The sequence below is a fragment of the Hydra viridissima genome, unplaced genomic scaffold (assembly GCF_058129835.1).
Source record: "Hydra viridissima isolate aposymbiotic clone 2 unplaced genomic scaffold, HvirCarnegie_v1 scaffold_6, whole genome shotgun sequence".
NCBI classification, from domain to species: domain Eukaryota; kingdom Metazoa; phylum Cnidaria; class Hydrozoa; order Anthoathecata; family Hydridae; genus Hydra; species Hydra viridissima.
Genome location: NW_028324305.1, coordinates 16062489 through 16085921, shown reverse-complemented (window position 1 = coordinate 16085921; position 23433 = coordinate 16062489). Strand labels below are relative to the sequence as shown.

General features: G+C 27.8%; 1 protein-coding gene across 9 annotated transcripts; it reads left to right on the top strand.

Annotated features, from left to right (window-relative positions):
• The first annotated feature begins 1422 nt into the window (after positions 1–1422).
• On the top strand, positions 1423–22619 carry LOC145190000 (elongator complex protein 2-like). Of its 9 annotated transcripts, none has more exons than XR_016453092.1 (22): positions 1423–1609; positions 1701–1776; positions 3248–3309; positions 3563–3704; positions 4074–4154; positions 6765–6835; positions 7190–7256; positions 7476–7610; positions 7712–7795; positions 7949–8031; positions 10245–10373; positions 12930–12983; positions 13247–13342; positions 13479–13577; positions 16451–16528; positions 18169–18241; positions 18472–18579; positions 21295–21352; positions 21428–21504; positions 21579–22000; positions 22212–22307; positions 22485–22619. XR_016453092.1 is itself a non-coding variant. In XM_090089543.1 (22 exons), exons 1-22 carry the CDS (start codon positions 1475–1477, stop codon positions 22612–22614), a joined length of 2346 nt encoding a protein of 781 aa, XP_089945669.1. In that variant the 5' UTR covers positions 1423–1474; the 3' UTR covers positions 22615–22619. The 9 variants fall into 9 exon arrangements, 6 of the variants coding, with proteins under 6 accessions (XP_089945669.1, XP_089945668.1, XP_089945671.1 ...); XM_090089543.1 differs by having other exon boundaries at positions 3569–3704; positions 21428–21500; XM_090089542.1 differs by having other exon boundaries at positions 21428–21500.
• The last annotated feature ends 814 nt before the right edge of the window (positions 22620–23433 follow it).

The window sequence follows — 23433 nt, the reverse complement described above, 5'->3', positions numbered from 1 at the left end:
TTTAGAGTCGTTATTCTTATATAAGATTTCATTCTTTACCTCGAATAATTTCTACTATATTGTTTTCACCTGAAAAAAAAAAAGTTATTTGTCGCTACCATGACTTTTAGCAATCAACAAGATGCCACCGTAGCAGTACAAGTATTAGTGGTAATTGTAGAAGCAACAACACCTGCAGAATTGACACTTGTCTTTTAAATACTCTATTTAGTAAACAGAATTTATTTTCCATAGACATTCAGAACTTTGATAAACTATTTTAAAGAAAATAAAGAATTTTTTTTTTCTTTTTATTTATACTGCGACATTTTTTTTTTACTTTTAATTTCATACTAATTTTCCACAGTACATTTGTTTATTGAAAAGATAGAGATTCGCTGCCTTTAAGATATATTTTTGCACTAACATATTTTGAAAAACTTGCAGAAACATGCAGTTGTTTTGTATACATGTAGTTTCCTGGTTGTTGGAATCTATGATTATTAACTTGCACCAAAAAATTTTTGATTGAACGTATAACGATCGAGAAAATTATTTCTTATGAATACAATCCTACAAAATTTTTAAGGTGCATATTTTTTCCTAACTGAAAATGTTGTTCTATGCATTTAAGAGCCATTTTATTTCGTTTCTAGTATCTTTATTATTTGTAAACAACCTCGATGCTTTACAAAAAACTTGTTCGGTATATATAGCATTTAAACATACAACTTGTGACTCTTGTCAACAATTAATAATCGTTATAAAAACCGTTATAATAATAAAATTATGCAGCGTGTAAATCTTGTCAATAATTAGCAAAGCTAATTATTGGCACATTATTGACGCATATTAAAATCACAACAGAAAAGAAAAAGAGCTAAAAAAATTGATTTCGGAGAAAAAATGGAAATATTATTTTATATGAAAAACCAAAAAATATTCTTTTTATCGATGATTTCAGTGAACCATTGCTTTGAAAAGCCTATTATCACCAATCAAGAAGCATGAAGGCTTCAGCAGCTCAACTCAGCGTTACTTTAGGTTTTCGGCTAACGTAAAAAAATCTATAAAAAAAAGGTAGCACGTGGTTGTGTTTTCATTTGAGAAGTTTATCTATGACTCAAAAACTCCATTTGCTTCGGGAATTTAATTCCTCGTTAAAGCCCTTAGGTTGTGTCTACCTGCTATGCATGGGATACTTGTGTTCTAAGTAATTGATTAGGCAATATTTGTTAAATGGTTAAATTTAGAAAACATTTTATCCCAAAAAATCCGTATCTGGTGCAAGGAGACAGTGCAAACTAATAACTGCTTACGTAAAATCGATATAGTTTTCATTAATCATTAAGTCTTTATTTCTCATTTTGTGATTGAGAAGCAATCATTAAAATATTTTCAAAAATTATTGCGTAGAAGTTATTAAATTTAAACAATTTTGTTGCAATTCTTTTGTACTAAACGAATAGTTTAGTTAAGAATATAACAATATATTATGATGGAGGATGGCTCTTGTAAAACTGTCTTCCTTGCAACAGGGTGCAATCGTACGTTAAATGCTTTATCGTGGGGGAAAAATGGTTTTATTGCCTTTGGAGGATGCAATTCTGTGTACATTTACAACCCAGAGGTTACCCATACTATGATAATGAATAATTGATTGCTCTATAATTTAAATCTAATCATTACAGCTCTAGTTATTGAGATCTTTCTATTTTTAGAGTACTGAAGATATTATTGAAATATTAAATGGGCATACATCCAGAGTAAATTGCACATGCTGGCTCAATTTAGATGGTTAGAATAATTTTTGTATGTATTCTTCTGCCCATATTTATCAGTTACATAATTTAAAATTTTTACTTGCAAATAAGGGAAGAGAAAGGTGTAGGAATACTTGAAATTTAAAAAAAAGGATTTTAGAAAAAAATTTTTCTTAAGATTGGGAATTAGGAATATTTTTTGAAATTTTCTATTCACTTACAAAGTTCCTATTTTACTGTTAATCAGTATTCATGTCTTAATAAATAAGTTGCATATTTTTTTAACAGGCAGTTTTTTTAATTTAAACTATAAATCTAGTTTATGTTTCAGACTTGTTATGATTGCATTGTTTTTGATGAATAGAATGAACAGAGAATAAATTCTATTTATAGAATGCCTAACCTGTTTATTGAATTATTGAGTTATATCTGCATGCCCTTGTTTGTTAAATTTTCTTATAAGAAAATTACTTTTAAAAAAAAAAAGAAATCAAAGAGTGAATTTCATGTGTGCATAGTTGAAGTCATTACTTGTTGAGGCTGTTGCAGAAGATTCTACTTGACTTGCGTGTTTGCTTGCAAATTGTAAACTGATTTTGCTTTTGCTTTTCTATGATTCTCTGCACTGTGTGAAGAGATAATTTTCCTTTTTTGCCTAACTACTGCACTGAAAATTCTTTTTTTTGTCAAAATACTAAAATCAAATGTTGCAACAATTTTTTTAACTGTTATTAAAACAAATTCTGCACTCCTCTTAAAGCTCAATTAAATTACAATTAAATTACAATTATCAGTTAAATTACAAGTATCAGTCAATTTCTTGCAAAGTCATTGAGTTTCAAGCCTGGATCCTCAAAAATACAATAAAACAACCTTGGTTTAAAGACATTTTCTTTATGAAATTCTGATCATGACTGGTGCAAGAGGAAAGAGAAGAAGAAAAAAATTATCTTGCTATTTTGAGATCAGAGAGAACATTCTAACACAGGATTATTACTGAACTAAAGAGTTCTCTCTGGAATTAAAATTTGAATTTCATGATTAACTATTACAGTATTACAAAAGTATATATAATATTATAATAGCATTGTAAACAAATTTAGCATTAAATAATCTCAAAAATAAAATAATCTCAAGCTTTGTGAACTTTGCTGGTATAAAGAAATCACATTTTCTTTAACTGATTGTATTACAACAAATCTTTGATATTTCAGCTCATAGTTTAAGATGAGTTTATCCAATGGTTTGTAGAAGCTTTTAAACCCTTTCCCAATTTACCAGTTTCCTATTTGCAACTTACCATTTTCAGTTTGAAATTTACCCACTACCTTTCATGCTTTTTTTACAAATGCTTGTTTATGTAAATACTACAGTGACAGTGCATGTGCTCTCAGTGTGCATTTAGTTTGTTAAATTAGCTGAATTTTCTTTCTTTTGATCAGTTATGCAATCTAGAGTTTTGTTAAAGAATCTTTAAAAATCACCGGAATACTTTTATTTTTTAGAAATTGTTTCTGGATCTTCTGATAAATCATTGATTGTTTGGAAGAAAAACAAAACTGAACAGGTATAGCCAGGTTTAGAATGCAACTGGAATCCATGAATTTTTTAAACTAGAAAGCATTACAACCTTTCCCATATAGATTTTTAAACTTTCTAATGTTTACTGAACAATTTATGCTTTTAAATAGGACTTTTTAAAAAAGAAGGATTTTTTTTTTCCTGATGTGTTTTGATGAGTTAAAGAGGTTTTTTATACCTTACAAATTAAGTGCTAAATTATTTCTTTAAGTTTTTTTTTAAATTTGTTTAAATTTAAGTTTCAGATTGCTCAGACTTTAGTTGGTCATACTGATGCAGTTTGTGCTGTAGCTTCATGTTGCTTGGATAATGGTCTGCATATTTTAGCTAGCAGCTCGTCAGATTCATTAGTGAAGATTTGGAAACGAGAAAAAGATAAAGGTGAAGGATTTTTGCAATTAAAAATTATTTTGAAACTCTTATGTAAATGCTAAAGCATGGATTATAAATCTTGACTTCCTTATCCAGTTCTTCACAAGTTTAATACAGTATCCACCTTTTATATTTGTCATTTTTAGCAAAATTAACAAGTTGAGAAATTTTCCTACACTTATGAATGTTAAGGACTATAACACATTTTTTATGTTTTAAGATAAAAGTTTAGCATAAAAGTGGAATGTGAAAGTAAAATGAAATGATTGAAAACCAATGTTACATTTGCACAGTTTTGAATAAAACCTTTTCATTGTTAATTTTGAATCTTTTAATAAATTTTTTTAATGATAGTGTTTTTTTAATAATTTCTTTTAGAATTTGTGCTTTTACAAAGTTTAATGTTTGGAAATGGTTTTGCATTGGCAATAACTTTAACCACACTTCCTGAGACCAATGGTATAAATTTTATTTCTTTGTAATAATTTTTTTTTTTTTTTTTTTTTTTTTTTTTTTTTTTTGCATTTCTGCATATAGATTCTAAATAAAATGATTATTTAGTATAGCTGTTAACAAAAGATATTTTTATCAAAAGGTTGGATGAGCAATTTATTTGCACCTAAAAAGTACTGCTTTTAAATTTGTATGATCCCAGATAAAAGTTTGAAAGACATCCTTTAGAAATTTTTTAGTTCATAATTACTAAACAGCCACTGTTAAATAAGTTTTATATCATTACTGAAAACTAGAAAAAAGGCCTAAAGCTGTGTTTTTTAAATTCATGCTGATACTGGACTGGTGTGATAATATTTTCTCAACCCTTCTAGTCTGTGTCCAATTAATCTATTACTAAATGCAATTGATATTATGAAACTTGTAGTTTTATTTTTATGTCACTTGCAAGATAGCTAAAGTTTAGTTACAGAGTTTCTTGGATTTTTTATATTTGAAATGTGATGATAAAGTAAAGGAGTTGGACTGGAACTGATCTCTACATTAGAACAAGAAGCCTAAAAAAATTGTTTTAAGTTGTGCTCTCTGATGGTAAGAGAGACGAAATAATCATTTGTATGCATTGATAATGTTGTTTATTTTTGGATAGTGTTTTTGCAACAACAAATGTATTATATGTTATATTGTAGATATGTTATATATTATGTATTTTGTATATATCCTGTATAGTTGATGCCAATCAGTTTAAGTTGTGCTCACTTTGATGGCAAGAGAGTTGAAACAATTAGAATGTTGTGTATTTCTTAATGGTGTTTTTTGCAATAATCAGATGTTTTGTCTACAATCATGTATTTTATATATCATATTATACATATGTTAAATATTTTACGTTACATATATCAGATGTTTTATTAAAAATAAAAAAAGATGAATCTATTACAAACTATTTTTTTTAGTTTATTTTTGCATCTGTCTCTTCTTCTGGTCATTCATCATTCATTGAAGTTCTTGATATTACTTTCAAAATCTTCTAAATGTATTAATTTCATCATAAATATGAGTTAGATTGTTTTTTCCAATTGTATTTTTTTTTTTTAGCATGATCATTGTCATGAAATATCTTTGATTATTGGGGTTTGAATGTCTGTTAATATCTATAATGAACATTCAACAAAATGTGTTACCATTTTTCCTATTTTTCACAGACTATCAAGCTTGATTGGATGGAAACTATTTCTCTTACTTAAAATAATCTCACCTTGCAAGTTTCTTTTTAACAACTCATGCAAAGTGGCCATTTAACTGAAAATCTGGGTAGTATTTTTTGGTCAAGAAAAAGTCAGGAAACTTCACATTTTTGCCCAACAGTTTAGAAATTTAAGTTTTTAGCAAGAGAAAGGTAAAGAAAAAGGAATTTTAATTTTTGCATTTTTTGATTTAAAGACTGAGATACTTAAAAAAGAAAGAGGACATTTCTAAAGAAGTTTTCTGGAACTCTGTTTACTTGTTGTTTTCCTATGACAAAAAAAGTTATAGAAAGAAAAAATTCAAATCCAAAACTAAAGGAATTTTGAAGAGAATAATATCAAAAGCATGTCAAATTAGTAATCGATGACATATCGATTATTCTTTTACAAATGCTTACTCAGTATGCTATATACTCTCAAAAAAACATTACTTCAAGCTTACTTCAAGAACCTGACTTAAGCAAGTGTTAGTTTTTGATAAGGTTGCCAATTACCTGATTAAATTTTACCAAATAGCATCAATTTCAATAGGCAATTGATACTTTTATTTTCCAACTTAATTTAATGCCTCACGTAGTATAATTTTTAATAACTGATATCTCTCAGTTCTATCTAATCTCAGTCAAATTACTGAGTCACTTATTGTAGTTATAAGCTTTAACTTTAGATTCAAAACTGTAAAGATGCCATGTTTTAAGGTTTAAAAAAAAATGAAAACAGTGTTTAAACTTATTGGCTCTTCTTAAATTAATCAACATGCTATGGACTAGAGCTGCATTACACCTCATAAAACAATCATTTGGACATATACACTTTTGAAAAAGACAAGGATTCAGAATTTGTCAAATCGATTTTCATATCAATTGTTTTTTGTTTGAAGTTCCTGATACAATTTTTCAGCATTTCTAAACCTATCATGCAAGCATAATTTATCACCAAGTTGTCTTCATGAATTCTCTTTTTATTCTTAATAAATTTGACTGCCAAGTCTATATTGCTTCTCCATGATAGTTACCTGAGATATTTTTCAATTGCAAGTAGATAAGGATTGAATTCAGCATATAATCAATGAATCCTCAAAAACATTGTATAGATTTTATATCATTTAGTGTTGTTGCTATTTCAAGGGCTTCTACTTTCACTCCTTATCTGCTACAAATTAGTTGTGCATGATACAGGCCTTCTCAGATCCAGATTAATTGCCTTTTTTAGGCAAGTTATTTGTATTACTTGTTATATATAACACACCCAAATGTGCAGTAATAGTTTAAAATTCAACCAAGAGCTGTGGATTTTAGGGATTCTTGATTATATTCTCTATTCTTTTTTTTTTTTTTTTGTTTTCTTTACTTGATTTTGTTTTTATTAGGCATTCTTCTAGCATGTGGTTGTGATGATACTACTATTTGTGGTTTTTCAAATGTTAACTCTGGTGATGAGGTTTTTTTACAAATATACTTTTTAAAATTAAATAAAAAATCTTTAAAATTTCCATGAATATTTTAAGATGGTGCAAACACAGAAAATAAATCGAGCTCACTGCTTCTGTTCTTATACTGTTCATATGTCAAATGTTATATGGCATGCTATGCTTTTATTGTTTGGATGATCTGGTTTAAGTGTGTTAGGAATGTAAAAAAACCTGTATTTGCATCTAATAATGGTAGTAGCAATTGTAATTGAAGATTAGTTATGAATGTAATGATTACATATATACTATTATTTGATGATAATGGCATACAGGTTATTATTATGAAACACTATTATCTAACTTTTTTAATGTTTTAACTAAAGTTATCAAAAGTTTTCAACCTGAAAGGGCATGAGGATTGGATACGCTGTTTGGCATTTGTACAAAAAGGTAACTTGACATTTATCAATTTTTTTATCAATTTAAATATTTTGAAATAAGACAAAATAAACTTTTTTTTTTTTTTTTTTAAATAATGTAAAATAAATGCAGATATTTGTTGGATAATTGATTCTCTTTAATTTTCCATCAAAGTTTTCATCCTTGTTTTATACTTGTTATTTATGTAGAATTCTTTAGATTTGACTATTTTTTTTTTTTACTTTTTAGATAATAGCCTTCTTCTTGCAAGTGGATCACAAGATAGTTATATAAGATTATGGAAAGTATGTCCTTCAATCGAAAACACTGATGATACATTGTCTCTTACTGTCACCAAGCAAGTGTTTATTAGTTGCCAAAAGGGTAAAATTAGTTTAAAAAAAAAATCTTTTATTTTTTAGGATCACAATCCTCTAAATTCATTTACGTTAATTTTATTTTTGAGTTTTTAAAATTTATTTCAGTTTACTCAGTCACCCTTGAATCTGTATTAGTTGGGCATGAAAACTGGGTATATGGTGTTTCATGGTATGCAAAACCAGAATCAAGTAATAGCATTATTTTACTTGCTTGATATTTAATCTTATATCTTTCTTTTCCTTACTTTTTGACCACAAACTGAATCTATTATTACATTCATATTTTTAATTTTTTCTATTTGAAGATCAATGATGAGGCTTTAATTTGAGTTGTGTTTTTAGATCCAGTTTTGTTATCAGCAAGTATGGATAAAAGTTTAATTGTTTGGGAGTTTGATCAAACTAACCAAGTTTGGTTAGATGAGGTAATATTATTCTTTCCATTTTAAAGTTTGTAAGAAAGCTAACTTATTAGTTTAGTTAAAAAACTTTAGTTTAAGTAGAATGGATTGTTGTTTTATATCTGCTAAAGGGTAATTCCAAATAAAAGCATCTGGTGCTACACCCATAGCCTCAAAGCTAGCTGATTTTAAAATTGCTCATTAAAATATTATGTACCCCTAAACCTCAGTACCAATCAGAATGTGGTTCCAGCAAAATGGTGGCTTTTTTAATTTCCACTGCAACATTACTTTAAGGACAAGTGTGTAATAATAATAGTTGAACAGCAAAAAAATAGTTTTAACACTGTAGCTTCATTAAAAAAAAAAATTAACTTTCAAGCCAAGTATCATTTAAAAAATATTTTTTAACCTATTGGTCATTTGTTGTTCTTTTTTTCTTGTTTTTCTTTTGTGTTGAATTTTGTAAACAATTTGCTTTAAATGATGTATTCACAAATAATTTTTCTTTATCAACTAAATATTTTATCTACGATAAAATCTTTTATCCATGATAAACATCTATGATAAATAGTTCTATTATTACAAAGTTCACAAATAATTTTTCTTTATCAACTAAATATTTTATCTACGATAAAATCTTTTATCCATGATAAACATCTATGATAAATAGTTCTATTATTACAAAGTTCACAAATAATTTTTCTTTATCAACTAAATATTTTATCTACGATAAAATCTTTTATCCATGATAAACATCTATGATAAATAGTTCTATTATTACAAAGTTCACAAATAATTTTTCTTTATCAACTAAATATTTTATCTACGATAAAATCTTTTATCCATGATAAACATCTATGATAAATAGTTCTATTATTACAAAGTTCACAAATAATTTTTCTTTATCAACTAAATATTTTATCTACGATAAAATCTTTTATCCATGATAAACATCTATGATAAATAGTTCTATTATTACAAAGTTCACAAATAATTTTTCTTTATCAACTAAATATTTTATCTACGATAAAATCTTTTATCCATGATAAACATCTATGATAAATAGTTCTATTATTACAAAGTTCACAAATAATTTTTCTTTATCAACTAAATATTTTATCTACGATAAAATCTTTTATCCATGATAAACATCTATGATAAATAGTTCTATTATTACAAAGTTCACAAATAATTTTTCTTTATCAACTAAATATTTTATCTACGATAAAATCTTTTATCCATGATAAACATCTATGATAAATAGTTCTATTATTACAAAGTTCACAAATAATTTTTCTTTATCAACTAAATATTTTATCTACGATAAAATCTTTTATCCATGATAAACATCTATGATAAATAGTTCTATTATTACAAAGTTCACAAATAATTTTTCTTTATCAACTAAATATTTTATCTACGATAAAATCTTTTATCCATGATAAACATCTATGATAAATAGTTCTATTATTACAAAGTTCACAAATAATTTTTCTTTATCAACTAAATATTTTATCTACGATAAAATCTTTTATCCATGATAAACATCTATGATAAATAGTTCTATTATTACAAAGTTCACAAATAATTTTTCTTTATCAACTAAATATTTTATCTACGATAAAATCTTTTATCCATGATAAACATCTATGATAAATAGTTCTATTATTACAAAGTTCACAAATAATTTTTCTTTATCAACTAAATATTTTATCTACGATAAAATCTTTTATCCATGATAAACATCTATGATAAATAGTTCTATTATTACAAAGTTCACAAATAATTTTTCTTTATCAACTAAATATTTTATCTACGATAAAATCTTTTATCCATGATAAACATCTATGATAAATAGTTCTATTATTACAAAGTTCACAAATAATTTTTCTTTATCAACTAAATATTTTATCTACGATAAAATCTTTTATCCATGATAAACATCTATGATAAATAGTTCTATTATTACAAAGTTCACAAATAATTTTTCTTTATCAACTAAATATTTTATCTACGATAAAATCTTTTATCCATGATAAACATCTATGATAAATAGTTCTATTATTACAAAGTTCACAAATAATTTTTCTTTATCAACTAAATATTTTATCTACGATAAAATCTTTTATCCATGATAAACATCTATGATAAATAGTTCTATTATTACAAAGTTCATTAAATATTGTGGTAAAAAAAATCTTCATTAAAAAGGAAAAAAAATTGATTTCTTAAAGGCACGAATGGGAGATGTTGGAGGCAACAGCCTTGGCTTTTATGGTTGTGCTTTTTCACCTTGTGGTAATAAAGTTATTGCCCATAATTATCAAGGTGCATTCCAAATGTGGAAAAAAGACTCTGAAGATGTAAGTGTATTAGTATTGCATTTATAAATTATTCTATTACTCAGTTGTTCCTTTGTATAAAACCATCTGTTGCTTTGTTTTATCTTTTGCTTTCTGCAACTTCAACCTTCATACCAACAAGTATATTTTTATAGTTCAAAAAAAATTAGGTGCTTAATTTCTATCGGACTAAAAAAAGTTAGAGCAAATGAAGTTTTTAATCAAAGATTCCTTCTAAAAATTGCTTTTATTTTCAAAAAATAATAACACCAAATATTTTAAATTTTTAAAAAGAACTTCAAAAATACAAAAAGAGGTTAAAGCAGTTTTATTAAAAATGCTGTAGAGAGTTTAATAAGATTAAGGTTTAACACCTTTTTGGTGAGTGCTGCTTTATGACCATATAAAATAATGATGATAGCTAGTAAATATGTAATAGGATTCAGTTGTTAAACATTCAAAAATAATTTTATGCACTAATTAACTAATTTGTAATAACAACATTTCTGTTCAATATGACTTTGAAATCTTTTAAAGTTTTTTGAAAGATTTTATAAGACACAATATATAAGAAAAAAAGTCACTTTTTTTTTCTTTTTTATGATGGTTTATTATGTATGGTTATATCTTTCTTTTCACTTATTTTGTATCTTATTTACACATTACCAGTGGGTACAGTGATCACTGCATTATAGGCATCCAGTGGGCAATAATTGGCATATCTTTGTAATATGTTCACATTTACAAAACTAGTCATAACTTTTCAAGTAAAAAATTTTTTTATTTCTTATAGTGTAATATACTACCAAAAATTGTCCAAAAGAAAATAGAAAAAACAAAATGCCGAAATGTTTTTAAAACCTTTCATTTCGAATTATTTATGCATCACAAAGAATGTGTAAAACATAACATCAATAAGAAAATATATATATATATATATATATATATATATATATATATATATATATATATATATATATATATATATATATATATATATATATATATATATATATATATATATATATATATATATATATATATATATATATATATATATATTGAAATATAAAAATGTTTATAAAAAAGAGTAAACAAGCAATACTTATTCCTTATTATATTTCTTTCCACACTGATAGTTTTTTAAAGTGTGATATTTTGAAAACACTATTCTCTATGAAGCAGTATTTCACAAAAAACACATTCATAAGTTGTTAAACATTTCTTCTTGTTGACTGCACAAACACTGCATTGTCTTTGTCTATTTAGTTTCTACCTTATACTTATTATTTTTATTACTTATGGTTTTTTAAATTCATTGATAAATACCCTGGGAGATCTGAATTGAAGTAGAAATATTAGGTTGTTCATCAGTATCCATTGACTTTCTGTTGGTTTGTTATCAAGTTTTTTGCTACTAAATCCTTGTCATTCTCTCCAATGAGTAATGCCTTCATCCAGTGATAGTTCTCGATCGAGAGTGTAGGCAAATCTTGAAAGTATTTTATTAAAGATTCCACTTTGAAGAGTTTGCCACTGGATTCAATTAGTTTTTTGTAATTTGCAAAATGTCAAGATTGCCAAATTTATCAAAATCTGTCACAATTTTTTCATCTCATTCTTTGTAACATTTTTGCATTTACAAAATTTCTTTGCATTCTTAAATTTTACCAAATTTTGGTCATGATACCAATTGGTTTCTTCTACCATAAGTTCAAATAAATCTTTGCTAATAAACAAATTTACAGAATCAATTGGATTATTGAAATTAGATTGAAAAATATATTATACCTGAACAGTTTTAAAATGGTTCAACAGTAGGTAATTTGTTGAACAATGAACAGTTTCTTTTTCATTATTCTTGGCATTTGAAGTGCTTTTCCCATCACTTTCACTGTCACTATAGACTAAAGGATAAGTTCTTCTACATTGTTTTGGTAGAAAAATGTCACATGAATTGTCATTGTCATTATCTGAGAGATTCCTATTATTTTCCAACTAATAATCTGAAAGAGTATCAGCAAATGTATCATCATAGATATTTTCACTCAGCCTTGCCATTTGTAGGGTTACTTTAAATAATGTAGAAGTAATAAAAAATATTCACATTATTCTACAAGTGATTAAAAAACTGAAAATAAATCAACCTCCATTTGTCGAGCCACCTGCACTAACATTAAATTTACTACTCTTCTTAAGACAAAATTTTACAAATAAAGATAACAATTATAAAATGAATTAGCACACGTATGTACAAAACTGAACATTAAACAATGTTATTGTTTTTAAAAGCTGTTAAATATTATAAATTATAAATATTTTAAAATATCTTAAATATTAGGGATATGTTTTTATTAAAAACTGTTTGGATCAGGAGCATGAGCATTTTTATTATTTTCTGATATTTTTTGTCCCACAACAACAGCCAGAATTTATGAACAGTAGAAATACCTCTCTCACAGTTTACCAGTACCTTTTGTGAGGTACTAGTGCCTATCCCACTGGTAATGTGTTAAATTGCAAAAACAAATTGGTTGCTTGCAATAAAGTTTTTTGAAGTTAAATTTTTATTATTAGCCAAAAAAGTGGAAATCAGAATTAGCAATGAGTGGACATTTTGATTGTGTAGAGGTATTTTTTTTTTTATTTATAGTAGATATAAAAAAAGTAGAATACAATATGAGACACACATATGAGATATTAACATTTTTTCTTTTATATCATATTGATAAAAGTTAATATATTGAGTTTGATACTTTTGTTAACATTTCTGTATTTTTGAATTAATATTTATACGCTAATAAGTGTAATTGTAGCTTAATTTTAAAAATGTCTTGTTTGAAAAAATGAAAAATAAACAAAATGGAAGGAATTAATTTTTTTATTTTTTGCAGGATTTTGACTGGGATCCAATGGGAGAGTTTGCTGTCACTACGAGTGCAGATCAAACAACAAGAGTTTTTGCACCTTGGAGAAGATTAAACTCTGCAGTATTTTTTCACCTCTCCTATTAATTTCAAACATTTATAATTTCTTTGACCACTTTGACTTTTTCAAGACCTTTGATTTTGTATGGAATTTTCTTATACTTTATTTTTTTAGCCATCGTTTTGTTATATTTCTTAGTCCTGGCATGAAATAGCTCGAGCACAGATTCATGGTTATGACTTGAAGTGCTTAAAAATGATTTCCAGATACAGATTTGCTTCTGGAGCTCAAGAAAAGGTTTACATTCTTACTTAGTATGTTCAAATCCCTAAGACCAGAGTTTCATAAAATTATTGCACTGGCCAATATTTTTACGAAAGCAAATATTTTTGCAACTTCTATTATAGACAGTAAATCAAAAAAGATTTTTTCAATGTGTATAGTTGTTCATACAAATGTGTTGATTTGGCTTTTTTTCTTCTACTCAGAGAATTTAGTAGTTGAATGCTTATTAAAGCAGAAAATTGTTCATCTTCAATGTTTTGAGTGATTCTAAATGCTTATTTATAATAAATGCATTTGCTAAAAATGAAAATTTGCCTAAATATGCAGTACAAAAAAGTAGAAGTATTTTTACAGTCATTACAGAAAATTCAAAAATTTCTTGTTAACTGATATCCAAGACTCATTGAACCAGTTTTTTGGAAAATTCAGGTTTCAAACTTTCAGTCAATAACCTGGAAAATTAAAGTTTGCAATTCATTTTAAGTATTATTTTTATTTAAAGTTGCAAAGTGTGGAGGAAATTATTTTTCAAACTGCAATACCATGCAGTTTAAATGATCAGCAAAAAATTCATTTCTCTTCTATCAGGCAACCAAAAAAGTTCATGCGGTTTATCCTAATTGCCTATTTCTAAGAAATGTATTAAGAAAACTGGTTGTGGTGGGGGGGATGATTTTGCATATAAATTAAAGCTTGTTTTAAGGAGAATCAATCAGTGTGTTTCATAAGTTTTATTAGTGCGTTTTAAATTTAAAAGTCTTAAGTGGAGTATGGCTGTGTCAGATGTGACAATTCGTGCCTGTTTACTTTATGAGTTCAAACTTGGAACCAAAGCTGCAGAAGCTTGTTGTAAGATATGCGCTGCTTTTGGGGAAGGTACCATAGCAGAATGGACAGGTCAAAAGTGGTTTAAAAAATTTTCTTCTGGAAATGAAAACCTTGAAGATGAACCAAGATCTGGAAGACCATCCATTGTAAACAACGAGGATATCAAGCTGGCAATCGAGCAGGACTCCAGTCAAACATGTCAGGACTTTGCCTTAAGATTTAATGTGAGTGATGAAACTATTCATTTACGTTTGCACCAACTTGGAAAACATTGGAAGTTGAGCAAATGGGTACCTTATAAGTTAAGTGAAACAAACAAACTACAGCGCTTAACCATTTGTTCTTCATTGCCTTCCCGTCACAATTTAGTGCCATTTTTTGACCGGATGTTGACGTGCGACGAAAAATGGATTATGTACTGCAACAAAAAATGAACATATCATTGGCTAGCCAGTAAAGATCCAGTACCGATGACTCCTAAACCAAGCATTCACCAACAAAAGGTTTTACTGTGTGTATGGTGGACTACACCAGGTATTGTTCACTATGAGTTGCTACCAAGTGGACAAACCAATACTGCTGAGATATACTCAGCCTAATTGGACAGAGTTTCGGTTGCTCTTCACCAAAAACAAGCAGCTTAGGCAAACAGAAAAGGTGGTGTATTCCACCAGGCCAATGCCAGACTGCACACCGCAAAAATCATGCTGAAAACTCTAGCACGTTTACAATGGGAGATTCTACCTCACCCTCCGTATTCACCAGGCCTTGCGCCAAGCGACTATTATCTGTTTTTGGCGCTGGATAATCTTATGAGGAATCGACAGTTTCAAAATAGAGAAGATCTTGAAAATGAGTTAATTCAATTTTTTAGCTACCAAATTCAAGACTTTAATAAAAATGGAATATACCAGCTTGTTTCACAATGGGAGAAAGTAATTCTTGCTAAAGGAGACTATTTTTCAGAATAAACTTTATTAAAACTGTTTTTATGTGTATTTATTTATGGATCTGCAAAACCGCACAAACTTTTTTGGTTGCCTGATAATTTCAACTATTTTACCTTTTTATTAATTATTTTAACAAAATTCTCAAATATGGTTTCATAATTTAAGGTAATTATACTGTAATCTTTTCCTTATTATAAGGCTTTCAACTTTGGACAGATAATGCAGTTATTTAGTGCTTAGTTTTTTATGAAATTAGTTTTTCGATAGTGTTGTAATTTACAACATTTAAATTTTTTTAGCTACAAGTGATGTTCATTTTTTCATCAACTTTGAATAAAACTCCAATATTCTACATCATTTCACCAGCATTGTCTGTATAGACACCAATGCATATTAACTCTTTTGTGATAAATTCATCAACTTAAAAAATTAACCTCCCTTTTTTTCTAAGTTTCTCAAAACAATAATTGTGTCTTATCTTACATAAAGTTTTTAAGCTGCTGTGATTGGTTATGAGTAGTTTTAAAAAAGTTCCATAAACATACCTTGATTTTTTTGGCATGAACTATATCCCGCATTTTTTTGCAGCTAGCAACATTCTTCAATTGTGCTTTTTCGTTTGTTTTTTTTTTGTTGTTTTATTTTGTTTTTTTTTTTTTGTATTTAACTTAAATAAGAATTCCTTTAGTTAATTGCAGTAGGTTTTTTGGTTGATATTAAGATCTTGTTTTCTTGTTTTTGTTTCACATTTTCTGCTGCAATAAAATGCAAATCTTTTTTTTAGATTTTTCTAAAATTTAATACTGTGAATTGCGGTCTTGGCTTCCACTTTGAGAAGCCCTGTATTTGACACACAGCATTTATTTGTTTGATAATCTGTATAACTGAAGAAAAACTCTTACACACAAAGCTAAATATTTTTTTTATTTAAATCAATTTAAATTAAACTCCTTACCATTAATTTGCTCTTAGAATATTTACTTTCTCAGAAGTTTAATAAAAATAACAACAAGTGTTTTGTATATTTATAGGATTATTACTACTTAAGTGGATTTTTAAGTATATCCATTTGCTGGTGAACTTGACTGGCTTTTTTTCATATTTTAGGTGGTCCGTATTTTTTCTGCACCAAAATCTTTTTATGAAAGTCTCACCAACATCACAGGCGTTTCTGACAATGCTGAGGTTTAATTTTAATTATATAAAATTATTTTCATGAAGAACTTTTAATTAATTTTTTTTTTTTTTATAATACACTCCTTTTTAAAAATGTTTATACAAAATTGAAAGCATAAATTTAGTTAAAAAGAACTGAAAATCTAAGATAAGTAAAGTAAACTGATAGTAGAAAATGAAATTTTAAAAAGTGTTTATTTAAAAAAGTTAGAAGCGGTTAACCAAAAATTTGTAATAAAAGATTTGTTCATTAAAGGTGAGTTCCAATCATCAGCTAACCTTTGTATTAAATAATCTAATGGAGAAATTCCTCAGATTTGTTGAACCTTTTAACAAGACCACAAAAGTAAGGAATTAAAGTTCTAGACCTGGTGTTCATCAGTTTTCACAAAAAAAGCAACTCAAATGTTACAACCAATGAAAACTGAGGTCCGATAATTGGATTTGTAGTGATGAAGGTTGCTTTTAACTGCACAAGAACAAAATAAAAAGACAATATGATGAAAAGAGGCTAATTATCAGTAAACCAAGATTTAGATCAGCAATAAAGGAATATGATTAACAAATAGCTTGCGAAAATATTAACAGTGAAACTGCAGAAAACTTAACAGAAAGAGTTTTATGTTGAAGATTGAGCAACCTGTTGAATATCAAGAAGAACAAATCGGCCAAAGGATTCAAAATGAGAAGTTTGATTGTGACTCGCAAACAAACCCTGACCTTAATCCCAACACAAATGTATGATGGGTAATGAAAAAAGCTGTGTGGAGAGGTGACTGCAGGCTGTAAAGTATACTTAGTTTAGGAACTATTTTTTAAAGATATCTGGGAAAAGATAATCCTAAGTCATTAGTTTACATGATTAAAAGAATAAGTTAATGTATTGATGTAAATGTCTTATAATAATTTATTTAGCTTTTATAGAAGGCCTTATTTACAGTCATATTACTTCAAATACTCAAATCTTTTCTGCAACAACAGCAGACCACTAGGTTGCTTTTTGAACTTTTTGAACTCAAGCCTCAAAAGTTCAACTTGCAGTTGAACTTTTGAGATTTATAAAAATGATATAAAAGTATATTAAAATGAGATTTTCACTTCAGGAGGGCATGGCAAAAACTCAAACGTTATCTAATTAATAAAAACTTTCTTTCAAATTAAGATACATTTAAAAATTACAGCATCAACTCTAAAAAAATTCCTCTCTGCTGCCTTTTCCCAAAAAACAAGTTGAGCAAGTTTTAAAAAAGATTATGTTTGGTTTTGTTAGCTGAGTGTTGTAAAGGATATCTATAAAAATCAATGAAAGTAATTATATTGCAGCAAATTTTAAATGTTTTTTTTTTTGACAGAAATTTGAAAGTAAAGCTTTATTAAGATTAATTCAGAAAAAGTGATTTTTTTTTATGAAAGTTTAACAATTTTCCTAACTAGAATTATGCTGAGTTCAGGGGAAAATTCAGGGATTGGGCAAAGATGATCTGTGGAATTAAATTACAAAATTAAAAGTTCTTTAGTTCAATTTCATCTACAATATTTTGGTCTAGATTTCATTTCGGATTTGTAAATGTGGGTTTTGCATTTTAACTAAAAGTATCCTTTTTTTTATTATGTTATTCTGCTTCTTTTTTTACTTTTGAATATGTTAGGTGTTTCCAACTAATGCTCCCTTAGGGGCAACAGTTCCTGTGCTGGGTCTTTCAAACAAAGCTGTTTATTCAGGTAAGATATTAGTTTTCTTTGTATTGTAGAATTTTTATGTATTAAATGATTATTCAGTAGATGTGAATAAAAACTCAAAACATTTTAAATCATTTAATCAGTTTAATTAAGTTTTAGGTAAAGTTTTTTTCTGTTAATATAATTTTTGGTGCATATTAATTAAATTGAAAAATGTTGCTTTATTACTTCTGTCATGATATATTTCAATTTTTTTTTTTAAAAATTTTAAGATGATTTGGAAAGCTGGCCAAGTAATGATGAAAAAGCTCAAACCAAAGCTTCAACATTTGCAAATGAAGATCCTGCTCCCTTCAACCCAGATCTTATCAATAATAATGGTAAAAATGTTCTTATTTTATGTTCTTCCTGTTGAAACGCAAGTGTTTTTTGTTCTTCCTGTTGAAACGCAACAGGTTTTGAATTACTTTTCAAAATGTTTGTTGACATAAGAAGTTGTTTAACAAAATGGCCTTTGATACTAATTGATAAAAAAAGTAGATTAGATTTCCAGTGAAATTTTCATAAACTTTTATGGTTTGAGGGAAATGAAGATTGTTTTTTTGTTTTTTTATGTGTATGAAATTTAAAATGTAAGTTCTTTTAAAAAGATAAGCTAACTAAAAATATGTCTAGACATCTTTAGTCAGTTTAAACACAAAATTAGTGAAGTCAGAGTCTTTCAGAGTTTACATTCAATTTTAATTCACTTATCTTATATTAAGAGGTTTTATTGGAAGCAATAAGGGAGTACTTTTAAAAAATACTTCTTATATATTTACTTCATTATTCAAAAAAAAGGAATTGTATTGTAGGTCTTAGATTGGAAATAAGAGATTGAAATTCCTACCTGTAGCAGTAACCTGACCCATAACAAAACTGTTTTGTTTTTCTGACAGAAATTGTGCTAATCTTAAAAATGTACTAAATGGTAATGATAGAACATTAATTTTTCAGGAGGATAAAAATACGAGTGACAAGTAGATTTGAAAGTAATTCATTAGAAAGACACATCATCAAATGATTGGTGGATAATTTTTGGTCCAATTTTTATGTGAATTTCAAATTATAGAAAGATAATATAAATGAAACTTTCAGTTAAAGCTAATATGGACAGTTGGGAAAAAGGTCACAGTTTGAATCCTTGAATGGCCATTGCCAGTGAATATCTTTTAATCTTGGGATCAATATTGTTAGTGAATCTTTTAATGAAATTGGAATTTGTTTGCAGTTATTTTCATGAAAATAAAATGGTATGGTTCTCAAGAGGTTCCCACCAGTGGAGTTGATACTCGTTAAAAAATGTTCTTGATAGAGTCAAATCTCAATATTAAGATGTTTTGAGTTTTATTTTGGTGGTTCGACTAAAATTTTTATTGAAAGCTTTAAGTGGTTTTAAGAAACCACATAAGAGTTTTAGCATTTATTGCACTTTAAAAATATATCAACCATTTTTAAATATATTTACCAACTTTAATTATATAGACGAACTTTAAATATATATACCAACTTTAAATATATCAACCAAATGATAAAATGCTTTCATGTGTTAAAACCATGAGAAGTGTACTTAAGTCTTAACATCAAACAATTTCTCTTTTTGAGAGACAATGTTAGGAAAAACATTTGTTTTGTTTTTTTTATGTAAATTTATTGTTTTCTCTGTTTGTGTTGTGTTTCTCTGTTTGTATTGCGTTTCTCTGCAAGCATCAAAGCTTTCCGTTTTTTTCTTGTCAACCTTTATTTTTGAAATGATTAAACTAATTTGAAAAATCCAAAGTTCTGTGCTTTTAAATATTAACTTTAGTTAAGTGCACAAAATATTGAGTTAAGTGAAGTCCAACTGAAATAAGTTGATTTCCTAACAAATTCATTCTTTTTGTACTTGCTTAGTATATATAACTTCGTTTTCAGCTAGAGAATGTATGACCACGTCTTTTAAAGTTTCATGATACTTCAGGTTCCAGGGGTTGAGGCAAATCTAGAATGCAGTGGTTTGACTCATTTACTTCACTGAACTTTTAGGGGAAAAATTTACAGGAATATATTTAAGAGTGTAGAAGTGCGGTTTTATACAACTTGTAATTAATAAAGTAAATTAAATATTTTAACAAAAAAGAGTAGATAAAGTTAGTGCAGCTTTTTCTTCTGTAAACTGAAATTTTTTAAAAATTGGGTCACTTCTTTTCGGTTTTTCAAGGCCATGATTTAGAATAATTCATATTTAAATTCAAGCAGAACATTTTTTACTTCCATCATTTCACAGAATGTTGCATCGTTTCAATTGTTGTGTTCTTACTCGAAAGAGTAAGAACACAATAATTGAAACGATGCAACATTCTCGAAATGCCGCCTTTTAACACTTCGTGAGGGGGTTTTGTTGATAAAAAAAAAAAAGCCATAAAAAGTCATATTATTGGAAGAATTCGTTAAAAGGAACATCATCAAACTTATTTAAAAAACATTTAAAATACACGTTTAAAATAATTTAAGTTAAGAATAACTGTCAAATTAAGAAATGGTGCTTTACCACAGAAGGCACTAAACTTTATTCTCTACGACGCTCGTTAAGATGATTAATGTAGAACCAATATCATTTTTAAATGCATGCCCAGTGAGAAAAGTAGTAAAGGTCCGTTAGCGGTGCGCCGACGCTGGTTAAATACGGATGGGCCATTAGCGGGCCTTGCACGGCACAGCAACGTCGCCATGCGCAATGCGAGGCCCGCTATTGGCCCACTTATACTTAACCAGCGTCTGCGCGCCGCTAACGGACCTTTACTACCTTTCTCACTGGGTGTATTATCAGAAATGCAAACATTATTTTATAATGGGTAATCAAGTTACTGATGTGTTGCACTTTTATTTTTTTAAACTCCTCATTTATAATGGAAAAGAACTGTCCAGTATTCTTTACATAAAAAAATATAATTAGCTGAGAAAACTTAAACGCATGGTAAAAATATCAATCTGTGGTCATCTCAAATTGAGAAGAAAACTTTTCCTTTTCTTCATTTTTTTTATTGCTGTTGTTAAGATTTTTGTTAAAATTTTAGAACCACCTGTCGAAGACTTGCTTATGCACAACACTCTCTGGCCTGAAACGCAGAAGCTGTAAGATTGATATTCTTTATTATGTCTTTTAATAAGCTTTAACATATCTAGTTATGTAAGTATAGCTTGCTTTAGGTATGGCCATGGGTTTGAACTGTATTGTCTGACATCCACTCCTTCGGGAGATGTCTTAGCGACTGCGTGCAAAGTAGGTTTGTATTTTTCTATTAACATTGAGGTTTTAATTTTCAAAATTTCAAATTCTTCTAATTTTTCTTATTTCAAGGCTTCAAAACTTGAACATGCAAGCATTCTTATATGGGATACATTGACATGGAAGCAGACTGATAGCTTATTGGTGCATACATTAACTGTAACACAGCTGGAATTTTCTGGCAGCGGAAAATATTTACTTTCTGTTTCTAGAGATCGTTTGTGGGCTGTTCATGCTCGCTGTGAGCATGATGCATATAAATTTTCACTTGTTCAATGCACCGATAAAAAGACAAGTATTCACACGCGTATTATTTGGTCATGCTCGTGGTTTGCTGATGAAAACTACTTTGTAACCGCCTCAAGGGATAAAAAGGTGATTGTTTGGAGCCGTAAAAACGAGCGACATAAATGGGATCCAGTTGATACTTCATTGGACGTTGCTGAATCAGCTACATCAGTGTGCGTCGCTACAAAAAAGACATTTTCTGAAAGGTCTAGTGATATTTGCTGTTCAAATATATACTTTCGCTAATGAGAAAAAAGAAACTTTTCCTTCATTGGTTTAACCTCCCTAAGGAAAGTAGCTTTTCAATTAGTGGATTTACTTCCCTAACCACATCTGGGCTTTTTTCTCTCTCTTATTATCTCTTATTATCGCATTTCTAACAATTTTGACAAGCATAAATATTTTAAATAATCTTAGATGCGTGGTAGCTGTTGGTTTAGAAACAGGTGCAATTCAAATTTACTCCTGGATTGATATAGAGAGTTGGAATTTAATTTTGAAGTTAAGTTCTTCGTATCTTTTCATACAAAATTTTAATTACTGGCTATTTTCTGAAAAATTGTCTTTGCATATAATTTTTTTTTTTTTTTTTTTTTTTTTTTTTTTTGTATAAAATTTTCCTTATTTTTTAATCTTTTTATTTTTAAGACTTTAAAATTATTTTATTCGCTTTCTTTAACCTGTTTCTAGTTTAAGTCCAACATTATCAATTAAACGTCTCCGCTGGAGGCCTGGTCACGAAGAATGGCACTTGGGGGTTGCCGCTTCTGATCACACGTTTAGAATTATCAGTTTTCAAAAAGATATTTATTTAAAGTAGAAAAACTTTGTTTTTATTTCCAATTGTTTACAGCAATTTTCTAAATTTTGAACAACTGCCTCGCGACAACTACAATCATCGGTTAAGTAAGACGTCATTCATTTGTGCGTTGTTTGGCTGTTTTATCTTATTTTTGTTGTTATTGTCAATCTAAAGTTTATTTTTACTGTTATAAATTATTACTTTTATGAGTAATTTTTTTTTTTATCTAACGTCAAATATGTAATGTATTTTCGTCGCCGGTTGCAGCGAACTCACCTAGTTTACTTGTAATGACTCGCCTCGTAGTTTTAGTTGCTTTCAATCTGCTATCAGTTATTTAATATAAAACCTAATGTAACAAACTTGTGACTAATGTTTTTGGACTAATTTTTGTAAGGAATCCTCATAGCGTCCATTTGCACTAATGAAATTAATAATGCGTTTAAAGATCTTTTAAACAACGACCAAAGAAACAACTTTTAAATTATCCTCCTGCTTTTAAATCATATATTAAGTTTGTATATTTGTTTTTCATTTTTCTTTAACAGGAATTATGATAAAATGTGTCGCCAGAAACATAATTTTGTTGCAAAATTTGCTTATACAAGCACAAATAATGTTTTTCGTATTAAAAAAGCAAATAAATGAAAAACTATCAAAACATTTTTCAAAAAACTAAACTTATTCTAGCCAGCGCTGTTTTACTTCCATGGCAAACATTTTTGGGCTTAAATGAAATCATAGTGCGCACGCGCTTTTGAGAAGTTCAAACCGAATATTTGTAATAAACAACCGTACATTATTCATACATTTACCTCATGACACGAAGCGAAATAA